Genomic DNA, 14,247 nt, shown 5'->3' with positions numbered 1-14,247 from the left:
GAACACCCTCCCTTCAGATGTCAAAGAAATAAACAACTATCTGACATTCAGAAGACATCTGAAGGCAGCCCTGTTTAGGGAAGTTTTTGATGACTGGTGTTTTAATGTATTTTTAATCTTTTATCGGAAACCGCCCAAAGTGGCTGGGGAAACCCAGCCAGATGGGCAGGGTATAAATAAATTATTATTATTATTATTATTATTATTATTATTATTATTATTATTATTATTATTATTATTATTATTATTATTATTATTATTATCATCATCATCATTACCGGTATATCTTCCACCTGAGGTGCTCAACTCATTCTGCCTAGTGGTAGCAATCTGCCCTAAGAGCCATAGCTTGCTTTCCCAGTCAGGATTGATCTACCCCTGGGTTCACTGCTATGTGATTTACATTTTCTTTCTTTGAAAGTGTTTGCTTCCTTATTTCCAGCTCAACTCCTTATCACCACACAAGGTAAATAAATAAATAAGGCAATCTCGGGGAAATTTTAAACACTTCTTAGATCTCTGCAGTAGGGATAGTCAAGGGGAAAGGAGAGGTCCTTTCTTCTTGGCAACTGTGTTTGGCTGATAATGCAGCACTGTGGGGTGGGATAAGTCTGGATTTGCATATTTTGGATTGTCTTTTTCCATTAAGCTTAGAAGAGAATTTACCCAGCCAAAGGAAAGGAAAGCAAGCAAAAGAACTGAAATGAATTATATATGCTGTTGGTGCATTTCGCTTCCTCTGGAGAATGAGTTTAGCATGTGCTTTCACACATTCTTGATCACTGTGGCACCATTTCTTAGACATTTAAAATGGGAGGTTCATTTCACTCTTATGTCTTGAAGATTTTATTTATTTATTTAAAAAGCTAGAATGAGCCATTCTGTAAGTCAAGCCCAGAATGCCTTATTTGGATGCAGACCAAGGTAGGTCCCAAATCAATGCAAGACAATGTCCAGCATGGCTAACTTCAATTCCTCTGGTTTCTGCCCACTAACTCCTGCAGAGGCATAATGGGAGAAGTCTTCTTTGGGAGTGGTTCATTTTGCATGGTGTGGAAACAGTGGGCAGGGAGAGGTTTCTCCTCCCTATCTTGTTAGCACTAGAACTTGGATTCACCCATTGAAACTAATTGGTGACTGAGTCAAGACAAACAAAGGGAGTCACTTCACCCAGTGCCTAACTCATTTATGAGATGTGCTGCCACAAAAAGAGGTGTGACAATCACTTGGATTTGAAGGCTTTAAAGGAGGACATGACACACTCCTTGCTACTTTTAAAACAGTGAAGGGTGGACAGTAAAGGACATTTTCTAATAAATGTAGTAGATGGAGTATAACAATATGTCATGGGGCCCTGAGTAACAACAGTTAGTATGTGAATGTGGATAGAATGAAGGAGCACATTCCTGTCTTATACTGAGTCAGATACTTGGTCCTTCACCCTCAGTACTGTCCACATTGAGTGGGAGAAGCTCTCCAGGATTTCAGCCTGGAACCTCTCTTGGTTCTGCCTGGAGTTTTCAGGAACTGAACCTGGCATCTTCTGCTTACAAAGCTTACTGAGCTATGGCCCTTCCCACTCACGTCCCACATCTCCTCCAAAAGAAAATATAGAAACTGTGATTTAACAGGTACAGGCAGGTGCCAGAAAAAATAGAGGCAGGCCCTGGTAGATATGGACAGCTGAGATACAGGGCTGCAAACGAGAATGCTCCTGTGAAATATATGCAGTGCTGTTTGCATTTACATCAGTTGTAGTCTGGAGGGCTACCCCCAGTCTGCACATATGGGACTTGTGCAGCCCTACATGGAGATGATGGGGAATAAAACTGAAACTGTCTGCATGCAAAGATGTTACTCTAGCACTGAGCTTCAACCCGTCCCCTGCTTCACAGACACACGGCTGTTTTCACCTGTGAAACATTGGACGGCAATGGCAGACTCCTGGCTTTAAAATTTCAGAGCTGCCCTGTGCAGTGCTTCCTCTCACCTTCTGTTGTTCAACATTGTTGCAGCACCCAATGCAAGCAAACTGGGCACAAAAATGCCGCAACATGGAAGAACAGCAGGAAAAAACATACCCAAAATTGTGTGGGTATGTGCTTCCCTCATCAGCCACCCCATCAGCTAAAAATGGGTCCCTACATCAGCTACTACTGTGCTTGCTCACAGAGAGAAGCTCTTACTGTCTCCCCTCCATTCAGAATGGAAGGGAGGGTCGTTGTCCAATCCTAGCTTCCAATAAAATTTTGGCATTTTTTAGGGGAAGGAAAGACACCGAGCCAGGGCAAACAATGGCCAAGCAGGAAAAGCAAACTGTTTCCTGTGCATTGTGCATTGTGGGCTTTTGAAGGGATATGTACTGAGGTAGTGGTGGGCACACTGGCACAGATGCCACACTGGGCACCCCTGCTGTAAGCCTAAAAAAACCTCAGTGTTGCCATGCAAGCAAATGCTGTGCTCCAGTCCTAACATTTACATCTTTGTTCAGCTTAAAATGAAAGATCATACATGTTATTTTTTAAGGCATTACCTTAATTTCTGCATCTGTCTCTCAACTCAAGCATTGGGGTGGAAACTTCACTTGAAAGCAGAGTCACTCCTTAATTAGTTTCCAAGGCAACCTCGGGGGGGGGGGAGGGAGAGGAACTTGGTTAAACTGAGTAGGAGAAAGCAGAAGAAAACATGGCAATGTCAAATGATAAGATAATGCCCTAAGAATTGGCTTTTTTTCCAAGTAGCTTGGTAGATGGAGCATTTGCTCCATGTGCAAAAGATCCCAAGTTCAACCCCCAGCCTCTCCAAGAATGATTTCAGAAGATCCCTGATTGAAAATCAGAAGAGCCTCTACCAGTCAGTGTAGACAGTACTAAGCTAGCTGAACCAATGATCTGACTCAGTAGAAAGCAGCTATCTATTCTGCAACAGCTCTTCCTTGCAATGAATGTGTCCAGAACAAAGGGATGAAAATCTCCTCCTGGTTCTTTGTCCCACTTGGTTCTTGTGTTACACTTCATATAGTTCTAGGTTCTCCTATGTAGAAAAAGTGACACATGAATTTCATGTGAGCAAAGGCAAAGCTACCGCCACCACCACCACCCAACTGCTTCCTTGCAAGTAAATCTGCCAGTGGGTAAAAACCCCAACCACTACATGTTATGGTTCAGGTTTTTCCAAGGAGCCATCTTCCATTTACTTTATCTATTAAATATATTTGTATTCCACTCACAGTTTGTTCCAGTGCCTCTGGGTAACTTACATAGCCTGCTTTCCTTATATTGTCACATCAACTTTGTGAGGTAGATTAGGATGAGAGTGAGTGAGTTGCTCAAGGACTCCCAGTGAAAGATGCCAACTACATAAATTAACTCTGCCCCCTTAACAGCAGATGGGCATGTAAAAATTAAAATTAAGTAGACAGGGATTTTTCCTGGTGCTGAGGAAGAGTAATAGGGAAAGTTCCCCAGGAACTGTCCAAGGTTTTCTGAACTGTCCACCTTTCCAAGTAAGATGCAATCACATATCAGCATAATTTTAGTTGATTGGGAAGTTTTATACAACAAGCCTGCTTCCTCCAAAAGGTTGGGATTTTTAAGCTAAAGAATGGGAGAAATGCGCTGAAAAATGTGGGATAACACTCAGTGTCATCTAACATGTCTGCAAACAAATCAGAAAGAATGTTTACGAAATAGCTGGCAACGTCTAATCTCCTGCAGAAACAAATCAGGATGAATGCTCCATAAATGGGTCATTGGGAAGTGCCCTGACATGAAAGCTCTCTTTCATTTTACACCCTACTTGCTGCTCCTGGAGAAGTTGTAAGTTAGGTTTCCTAAAACCACAGCTGGGCAGAATGCTATTATCTCAGAAATAACATTTTTTGAAACAGTGCTGCCTTAGATGAAACCCATTCTTGATCAATTCCCCAGGGTTATATTAAGTTTGCCCAGCTGATCTCCTCCTCTGTTATAGCCTTCACCACCCTGGTTCACCCCTAGAGTTGTGGACTACAGCTCCCATCAACCCCAACCAGCATGACCAATTGTTGGGGATGATGGGAGCCCTGTCCAAATCATTGGGCAAGAACCAGATTGGAGAAGTCTACTCTAATTGTCTCAAAAACAACAACACAGGAGTGCCTAGAAAGCCTAACACGCAGAAAAATCTTCTTTAAATGCCTTAATTTCAATGTGAATGTTACATGCACATTTTGGCTGTTTGCTAAATGCCACCTTTAGCACTGCAGTCATAAAGGAAAAGCAGCCTATTCATTTTTTTAAAATAAAATAATGAACTAAAACAAAAAATGGTAGAAGATTCTAGTGAAAACAAAGAAAGAAAGAAAAAAGACTGTGCTTATCTGGGTGCATCTTATAACCATTTTCAGTAACCCGTAAAAACTGCTGTCTGTCCATTGGAATAGTACCTCATTGTACGGTGCTTCTGCAGAATGAGAAAAATGCATTGGAGCAGGTCGATCTCTCACTGCCACCCCTGCTTAAGAGGCATATTTCTATGAGTTGTCACTTACTGCAAAACCCACGAAAATCTTTAGCAATGCCGTGTGTCATCTTCGATATTTTATCTGGTGGAAAAATATAATGGGCTCAGGAATATCTGAAATGTCACCTTTGGAAGCGGCAAATAGAAAAAAGAAAACACTGCAGCAAATGGTTTAACCCTCGTTTTAAAAGATAAGCATGGATCATTAGGCATTGATAGATCTGGGGAGCTGAAAGCAATGCATTCACAGTGTCTATCCTATATCCTTCAATAAAGCTATTGTTGACACAGTTCCAGGGCTGGCACTAGGCCAGAGTGGGCCCTCAGAACAGGAGGGGCCTCCATGCCCCACTTTCACTGGCCTACTCCATCATATCTGCTTTTCTTCCTTTCTCTTCTAGAAGATTGTGTAAATGATACAGTTCTCTGCAGTCCTGGTGTTTCCCATACCACTTAACAGCAACAGACACACTTCCATCATCTCGGAGGCCCATCTTTGTCCCAGGAACTCCAAGTGTGTTGAGGGAAAGCAAAGATGGTGGCTAGAAAGCTTCTGAGATGAGAGTTCAGTGTCTGGTACTGAGCATCAACAAGGGAAGGGAGGATGAAAAGCCACAAGGGCTGCAGAGAAATTGGACTCTACACCACCAAGTTTCTATAACCCGGTGATAAAAAAACTCTTTCTTTCCTCTGAAAAAAAACCCATAAACCGGAGAGGAAGATCTGGGTTCCACTGGGCTCCATGGGGCACACCAACCCATTGCTGGCACCAGCATTGTACAGTTCTATAACACACCCACAAGTTGGAAATTATGAAAATCATCCATGGGCAAGGGAGTGAGCAGATCATTTGTGTTTACCACTAGATTTCTTATAAATACAGTGGTACCTTGGTTTATGAACTTAATCCGTTCCAGAAGTCTGTTCTTAAACCAAAGCATTCTTAAACCAAGGTGTGCTTTCCCATAGCAGCGGGGGATTCAATTTACAAATGGAACACACTCAACAGGAAGCGAAACATGTTCTTATTCCAAGGCAAAGTTCACAAACCAAAACACCTACTTCCGGGTTTGCAGCGTTCTTAATCCAAGTTGTTCATAAACTAAGCTGTTCTTAAACCAAAGTACCACTGTACTTAATTTCTTAAGGGTTAAAGCTAAAGAAAGAGGGTTATGTTGTTGTTTACCTGCCTGTCTTGCACAATCAAAATAAATAAGCTGGCTAAACTCTGGAGCTGAACAAAGATTCTCCTCTCATTGTAACTATTCTGTCAGTTTTCCCTCTAGGTTGCTAGACTCAAAAAATGTATACACAGTTGACAAGATTTATATGTTCTGCTTCTGTATTTCTGCTTTGTGGAAAGGCATTATCAAATTCATTTGCTCCTGTAGGGCCAATGCCAGTGTGGCTGATTGGTTCTGATAAGCTTGCCTCTCTTTCCATTCAGATTGCTGCAATGTTTTCTCAGGCTTACATGCCGTTAGCTCTAGGCTAGGAAGATGTGCTGAATTCTAAAAGTACTATTAGGGCCTAATTAAGTCATTTTCCCTCTAACGAGCTTCGATTTCACCACATATATAAAACAAAACCTGATAAGTTTCTTCTGGAAATGCTGCTATTTTCTCAAGCAGGGATTTGGCCGCTACTGCACAGTGATCTTAGAACCACATGATGCTTTCAGACTCTCTGCAGGAAATCTATTAGATTTCACAGAAGCTATACAGAGTGTCAGGTGCCCTGTGCCACGGACACAGCAAGGAAGGGCTGGGCAGGGCAATATCAGAGCAATGAACTGAACAGACGTAGTAGAATAAGGATGAAGTTTTCAGGGTGCAATTTCAGGATGCCAGGAGTGCCAACTTGAATGAAATTTTGTGGGGACCCAGGTGAGAACCCGCCCTGCACAATCGATCACAAGTTGCAGCATGCACAAACCATTTGAATGTCAGTGTCCATCAATTGGGGGGCTGAAATATTTTATTGGGGGGCTGAAGCAATCTCAGCCCCAAGAGGTTGGCTCCTGTGCTACCACTAATCTATGGTGAGGCACCCAGATTGCCTGGTCTCTTCTACGATACCTCCTCTATACCTTAGTTCCTCATTTTTTTGGAGTGCCTTTTAAGTCAATCTACCCTTTTTTAAAAGAAAAAAGGATTCTGATCTCTGCAAGTTGTTATTGGTTTGGTTGACGCCAACCATCTTTTGTTTTATCTTATCACTTTGCTTCACTGACTTTGAAACTTGCAGGGTGTGTATGCTAAGGTTGCCATATTTCAAACAGTGAAAGTTGTTGACCTTTTTTTGGCAAAGTTGTTGGGCTTTGGGGGCAAAAACGCAAAAGAAAATTCCACTTTTAAAGCTATTTTTAATGGGAAGTTGACAAAACAGCCCTGCCAGCATGGGCTGCCATACGTATGGATTTTCCAGGACATCTTCCCCTTATTTGCACCCAGACACTGCTGCAGTATGGTTATGTCCAGGAAATCCCGGTCATATGGCAACCCTAGTGTATATGTGCACATGCAGTTGTTAACATATCCCTGGTATTCTTATTGTGCAGCTGAGTACATCATTTAAAAAAAAATAAACCTCAGATATGCCATCACCGAGCAGAGTCCTGCCTTAGTTTCAAAACAGCTTTGCCAAATAGAGGGTAATTAATGAACTGTTTGCCGTTTGCACATAGAAATGACTGGATTTATCTGTGTGGGTAGCAGACATTCAAAGAGCAGCTGCAAAAGATTGTTCCCACTTAATCCTGGCAAGACAAAGACAAACTAAATGTAATAACATGGCATTTTCTATGTAGAAGCAGAGGGAAAGGTAGTGAAGGTTCTGAGGTTTTTTTCAATAGAATTATCTGTCTCTGAAATCTAAATGAGCACTACGTCATTCTAATGGTTAACTTTGCCTTCCAGTATATATTTTGAAAAGTTGTTCATCCATCTGTTATGCATTTGAACACCTCTTAAGATCATGCCACCAAAATCTGTGCATATCAGAGATTAGGAATTTGTGAACTTCCAGATCTTCTTGGACTTCAGGTCCCATCAATTCTGACTGAGGCTAATGGCTGTTAGAGTTCGACAACATCTGGAGGGCCCCAGGTTTCCCATCCCTTGTCTGTATAAAAATGTAAAAGTATATTATTTGGGGACAGATCATTGGTCCACCCAGCTAGTACTGACTGCTCTGATTGGCAAAGGATGCCCAATGTCTCAGGACTAACAGCCTTTGTAACTTGAAGTTGCCAGGGATTGAACCTGAATCCTTCTGCATGCAACATCTACTGTCGAGCCACGGGTTTACAATTTTGTCTAACTTCACAGTTACAGAACACATAAGGTAAAGGTAAAGGGACCCCTGACCATTAGGTCCAGTCGTGACCGACTCTGGGGTTGCGGTGCTCATCTCGCTTTATTGGCCAAGGGAGCCGGTGTACAGCTTCCGGGTCATGTGGCCAGCATGACTAAGCCACTTCTGGCAAACCAGAGCAGCGCACAGAAACGCCGTTTACCTTCCCGCCGGAGCGGTATCCATTTATCTACTTGCACTTTGATGTGCTTTCGAAGTGCTAGGTTGGCAGAAGCTGGGACCAAACAATGGGAGCTCACCCCATTGTGGGGATTCGAACCGCCGACCTTCTGATCAGCAAGCCCTAGGCTCTGTGGTTTAACCCACAGCACCACCCACGTCCCTATGGAACACATAAGTTTAGTCAATTCTGCATTACACATGCATGTGTATAAATATATACTACATGCGAGATTCAAAAGAAAGAGATAACATTACGGAGCAGACTCTCCTGTTTCCTACACATATTTCTGGTGTGGTCTCCAGGTATCACATTTGGACTGCAGGCTGGATGTTGGTCATCCATTATGCTTGAACCTGTGAGTGTGGCACTGGCTTTGGCCCTCTGTGCTGACCAATAAGACACAGGGACAGTGCTGCAGAGGCAAAATCTCTGGAAAGGATGAACACCTTTGTTTAAAGTACTTAACAACACATGCCTCATTCCTTAACAACTCAGGGAGATTTCTCCATGGAAACCTAACCACATATCTTGAGTCATTGTGTTCTTCTGTGCCAAGAACTTCCAAGGTTCCCAGGAGTACTGTGGCTCAAGGAGATATGGAAGCCTTGTCCGTGGTCTTTTGCCTGTTCTGTAGATACAAGTCAACACTTAGATGCCACTGTCACCAAGCAATGGATGTTCATTTGTGAAGGTGCCCTAAGTATAGGTTGCCAAGAGAGCTTGTTGAGTTTCCATCTTGGTAAGGAAAGTGAGAAGTGTACTTGGACAAAAGTTGGGAGCGGCCATTGTTCAGTGGTAGAGCATCTGCTCTGCATGCAGAAGGTCACAAGTTCAATCCTATCATCTCTAGTTAAGGCTAGGAGATAACTCTTTCTGAACCATTGGAGAGCCACTACTAGTCATTGTGGATAATACGGCTGCGGATAGACCAGTGGTTTGATTCAGTATGTTCCTATGATGCATTCCATGCAGGATTCACATTAAGGTGTTCCTTCCACCAACACCACCCCAAAAATCTGTAGACTCCATGTTTCTTTCACAGTCAGCAGTTCCAAGCAGAGATCTATGCAAGACTAGACAAGAGATTAATATGTTGCTTACATGAACAATGTGTTCTATACCCAGTCAAGGAATCCTCACCATTCTCAGTATCTGTGCAAGGCTAACATGACCTGGGGAATAGGCACACATGATCACAAAGCAGAAAATCTACCATCAGATGCACAAGGTTCCATTCATTTCAAAAATGGAATTTGCATGGGAGAAGTCCTTTGTTGTGAGTTTTTGTGCAACACTTCCCTGTGTGGAAGGCAATGTGAATAGCAGGGGTCACCACAGAAATCCTTGCACGTGTGCCTCAAAGTCAACATCACCTTATGCTTGCCTTTTTATTCATGTGGAATTACCTGCAGCTAAATAATGTGTCTTTTTTTCCCTTTCTTTATCCCTTATACAGGTTGCAACCCTTAGTAAACATTCCAGAAGTTATCACTACATGCTTGCTAATCTGGTAAGACCTTCTGTCTCTCTCTCCCTCCCTCTCTCTCTATCTATTTATTTATCAATGTAGGAGATTTAGCATGACTGCGGGAAATAATATACTGACCTTTAAGTCATGCCATTCCTAATTGCCCAAGCAAACTGAAGGATGGTCACTAGAATCTGATGAACTGTGTGCAGCTAGTTCCATATTCCCAGGATTAATGTTTCAAACCACCTCACTCTTTACCGTCTCGCTCCCAATAAAAGCAAGAGTGGTACACGAGTCAGGAAGCTAGCTTAGCAGCCCTTCCCAATCCAGTAAGCTGCTTCTGATGAATACAGCCTATCCAGATCACAAGAAGCAATCCTTACACTCAACCCTAAGCAATTCAGGCTGTATCTGGAGCCCTCTGTCCAGTTCAAAAGATGCTGACAAACTGGAATAAGTCTAGAGGTGGGTGACTAGGGCCTCGTCTGCACTATACATTAAAAGCATCACTATACCACTTTAAAGAGTCATGCTTCCTCCAAAGAATCCTGGGAACATTAGGTTGTTAGGGGGGGTGAGAGTTGTTTGGAGGCCCCTTTTCCCCTCACACAGCTACAATTTCCAGAGTTCCCCACAAAGAGGGATTGACAAACCACTATGAAAATTGAAGTACTTTTTTTACATAGCATGTACAATAGTTAACTATGGAATTCACCTTTTTGCCTGAGGCAGTGATGGTCACCAACTTGGAGGACTTTTAAATATATTTTTAAAAAATGACCAAATTCATGGCAACTAAGGCCCTCGATGGCTACTGGCCATGATGTCTAAACTCTCTCCCCACAGTCAGAAGAAGTGTGCTTCTGAATACCAGTTGCTGGAAACCACAGGAGGGAGGTTGTTGCATTCTGGTCCTCCTTGCAGGTTTCATACAGCCATCTGGTTGGTTGCTGTGAGCACAGGATGTTGGACTAGATGGGCTATTGGCCTCATCCAGCCAGGATCTTGTTATCCTCTCTTAAATTGAACCCAGAAGGGAATAGGAAGTCAGTGAAGACTGAAATCTTGGCAAATTTCTTTTGTATTTAAGGGACATTTCAAAAAGGTTCTATTGAGCATGTGCAAAGCTCAAGGCATTTCTAAAGCACCTATTTGAATCCTGGCCAGAATGTATTTCCCAGCCCTTGATGTGTGGCTTTGGAACAATGCTAGAACTGGGATGTCATAATCATTTGTTCTCAGTGACTGCCTCTTGGCTTTTTACTGAAGCTTCCCTGCCCTAATAATCTGAAACTAATTCATAATTTGCATTTCATCTCAAATTATGCCACTGAGAATCCAGATCTCCTTTATAATGCTTCAACTTCACTGCTAAGAAGTACGACATTGTGCTTGGTTATTTTACAGTTGTTATGAAGACTCAAAGTTAATCCATAATTCTGTCTTGCCAAGTTGTCAAGCTGCTTAACAATTCATTTGTCCAATTCCAGGCAGTACATCTAAAGCTTATTGTGGAGAGAGTAAGATATAACTTGTTTCATATATTAAATAACTAGATATGGTGTGCCCTGTGTCTGTCTATTTTTAAGAGGGCCAGCCCAAGACATTTTGGCACCTGAAGTGAACCACAGGGAGCAAGGGGAAAGTGAAGATATACACCAGGAATAAGCAGGGATTAAGGTTCTACATCAGGAACAGGGGTTGGGTGGGGGGCATCAAATCAACCTTTGATGGTTGAAGTGTTAATCAAAGGCTGTTGCTTGAGGGAAAGGGGGGCCACTCTAAATCATGGATAGGTGTAGACCCCAGGAGACCTCACAAAGCAACCCCTACCATTTCCTCTTTAATGGGGGGGGGAGCCAGCAGGTTGCTGTAGATGTGGCATGCGAGGAGCCCTGTTGAGGTGTGCTGGAATTGGTCCTGTCACCACAGTGGTGGTCGTGGTGGATGCATTCCCTGAAGGCCAGTTCTATTGCCCTTGTGAATCCTGCCGCCCAAGGCGGTTGCCTCACTTTGCCTCATGAATGGGCCAGCCCTGATTTTTAACATATACTTTATAACAGGTTTTCCCCAAGGGTTTCTTCTTATGGCATGAGAGACAGACAGAGAGAGAGAGAGAGAGAGTTTTGAAAGTCTTCTCTCCACTTCCCATGTGTTGCACGCCACCCCAATCTCCGAGCGGTGCGAGATTCCAGGGGTTCCAGGCATTTACCCAGGGTTCGTGTTTCCTTGGGGTATGAGGCACAACAGACTGTGGTGTCTTTGTGATACATGGTTTATTTTCACATATATGCAACCTGAGCCTGCAATGGAGGTGTTCGCAGCATCAATACCCCAAAAGGGTCTTGCTCCTCCCATAGACGCAGCCTTGTTAGGGCCAGCCTGCAAGCATATGCTGTTTGCTGAGACCCTTACAAAAGATGCTGGACTGTAGAAGTTGGCTAAATACAGCAATGCATGTTCTTAAGTGTATATGTGGGATTACTGAATCTGGATCAATTAAATTCTTCCCACTCACCATTCACAAAAAGGGCCTGGTTAGTGTAAAATAATAAACATATAATAATAGTGTAAAATATAAACATGAAAGAGCATAATCAAGGTTATAAAGCATAGGAGAGGTAAAAAGGTAGGATTTTCCTAATAAATAGAGAGCATATAATGTAGAAAAATAAAAGCAACAAAACACATAATGAAAGCAAAAAGTTGTGATTTGGTGGGGGAAGAGAGTTTTGTATATTTGAATTTGACACGTAAGAAATGAAATCCCACCAAACAGAATAGAAATGTTCTCTACAATAGACAGAGTCCACATAGCATAGAAATGTTCTCTACAATAGACAGAGTCCACATAGCATAGAAAAGTTCTCTACAATAGCCAGAGTCCACATAGCCTTATACTACGACAAGAGGTTTAAGTTCTGTAGTGTCTTCCATTTCTGGGCCAAAGAGGTTTGTCTTGCAGCCAGCATCCATGTTAAGAAGAAGTTCCATAGATTGGGAAAATGTGGTTTGATCACCCCACAAGTTTGAAAGGGTGAGTTGCAGGAAGGCTTGGAGGGGACATTTTTTTAAAAAAAAAAATTGATACTTCTTCAAATATGTCAATCTAAAATTTGGATGCCAGAGGGCATTCCTACCATAAGTGGAAAAATGTCCCCCTGCTACTGCAACCACCCCAACAGTCTCGAGGATATTTGATGTCATATGAGAAAACTGCACTTGTGGTGCCACCTATACAGAATTTTTAGACAACAGTCCCTTAAATAAGGTGATGCTTATTTATAAGGCTTAGACACATAATTGCATCCCACTTAGGACCATCTGTTTTCAATTGTAGGTCCTTCTGCTAGCTACAATGTCTATGTTCTATTTCTCTGTCACAGGCAATATGCCTCTGAGCACCAGTTGCTGGAAATCACAGATGGGCAGAGTGCTCCTGTGCTCAGCTCCTGCTTGCAGGCTTCCAGTAGACATCTGGTTGGATACTATGAGAAGAGGATGTTGGGCGAGATGGGTCATTGGCTTGGTCCAACAGGCTCTTCTTATGTTTTTATGCATCTATACTGCATTTCTGAATTTCAAAACAGGTTTTTTTTTTTTGTATTCCAAAAAAAAATAAATGAATGTATTTCTAATTCTCTCTCTTCCAACTTGAAAGTCAGCAACAGTTTATACACCCAGCAGGATAAGGTGGTTAAGCTGTTCCTGGCATGTGTCGCTTTAGGATGGAGACTGCAAGATAGATTCCAGGTCAAAACAAAAAAACTATTTTGTCTTTCTAGGGTTTTACAGATATTTCACTGGAAAGAGTGGTACAAGGAGGTGCCAATGTAACTGGATTTCAGATTATTAATAATGACAATCCAATGGTCCAGCAGTTTATGCAGCGCTGGGTGAGACTTGATGAAAGAGAATTCCCCGAAGCAAAAAATTCTCCGCTAAAGGTAAGTGTTGTGGAGCAGTGACAGAATGGGTAAGAAATATGGGTCTATAGCTTTTTCAAGGTAGATACTGGATCTGAAAAAGTTGGAGGCTACACATGAACTCTGAAGGCCGAAATGAAAAGTTATGGATATTGGGTGACCACTTTTCAAACCATGACCATTGTGGCAATTCCTCTTCTTTCCCTCACCACTAATTTGTACCACTGACTTTGCTCTCTGAGATCTCAGGTAGGAGTCCTTTCCCAGCTCTATTGGAGATGCAGCTTCTTGGAACTCAATATCTGTTGACTGATGCCAATTGATATCTGCTGACTGAACACTGTGTTTGACAGACCATGTACATAGTAGGTAAAATGTCATACAAAAATGTGTGTAGTGGGGAAAATTTCCACAAAATGCTAAAGACTTTTACAATAGCTTTTTTCAAACTCGTGGAAATGTGGATATAGTCAAACTTTGGTTGTCGAACTTAATCCGTTCCGGAAGACCGTTCGACTTCTGAAACATTTGACAACCAAGGCATGGCTTCCAATTGGTTGCAGGAGCTTCTTGCACTCAAGTGGAAGCCGCATCGGACGTTCAAGTTCCAAAAAACATTTGAAAACCAGAGCATTTGCTTCTGGGTTTTCGGCATTCGGGAGCCAAAATAATGGAGGCATTTGGGAACAGAGGTTTGACTGGACTGAATTTAAGACTGGTAAACTGAGAGAAACCAAAACTGACATATTCACCCATTCCTACTTGGAAGCAGGACAGTGCTATCTTGTCCAATCCAGTACAAAGATCAT

The 14,247-nt window shown here is 42.4% G+C and overlaps 1 protein-coding gene across 12 annotated transcripts in view; it reads left to right on the top strand.

The window, feature by feature from the left end:
• Window positions 1–14,247, top strand: part of GRIA3 (glutamate ionotropic receptor AMPA type subunit 3) — a 219,331-nt gene that overhangs the window by 99,907 nt on the left and 105,177 nt on the right. For 11 of the 12 annotated variants that reach the window (XR_014003986.1, XM_081178989.1, XM_081178990.1 and 8 more), the window contains exons 5-6: window positions 9,498–9,551; window positions 13,298–13,459. Coding sequence is in view for 11 of the 12 variants with exons in the window: in XM_081178989.1 (XP_081035115.1) it covers window positions 9,498–9,551; window positions 13,298–13,459 (216 nt within the window). In the remaining variant the exon portion in view is untranslated. The remainder of the gene's footprint in view (window positions 1–9,497; window positions 9,552–13,297; window positions 13,460–14,247) is intronic. The other variant, XM_081178988.1, reaches the window with a different exon arrangement.

This window comes from Podarcis bocagei, assembly GCF_964188305.1.
Source record: "Podarcis bocagei genome assembly, chromosome: Z".
NCBI classification, from domain to species: Eukaryota; Metazoa; Chordata; class Lepidosauria; order Squamata; family Lacertidae; genus Podarcis; species Podarcis bocagei.
The sequence above is the reverse complement of the archived record's forward strand: the minus strand, read 5'-3'. Positions and strand labels throughout refer to the sequence as shown.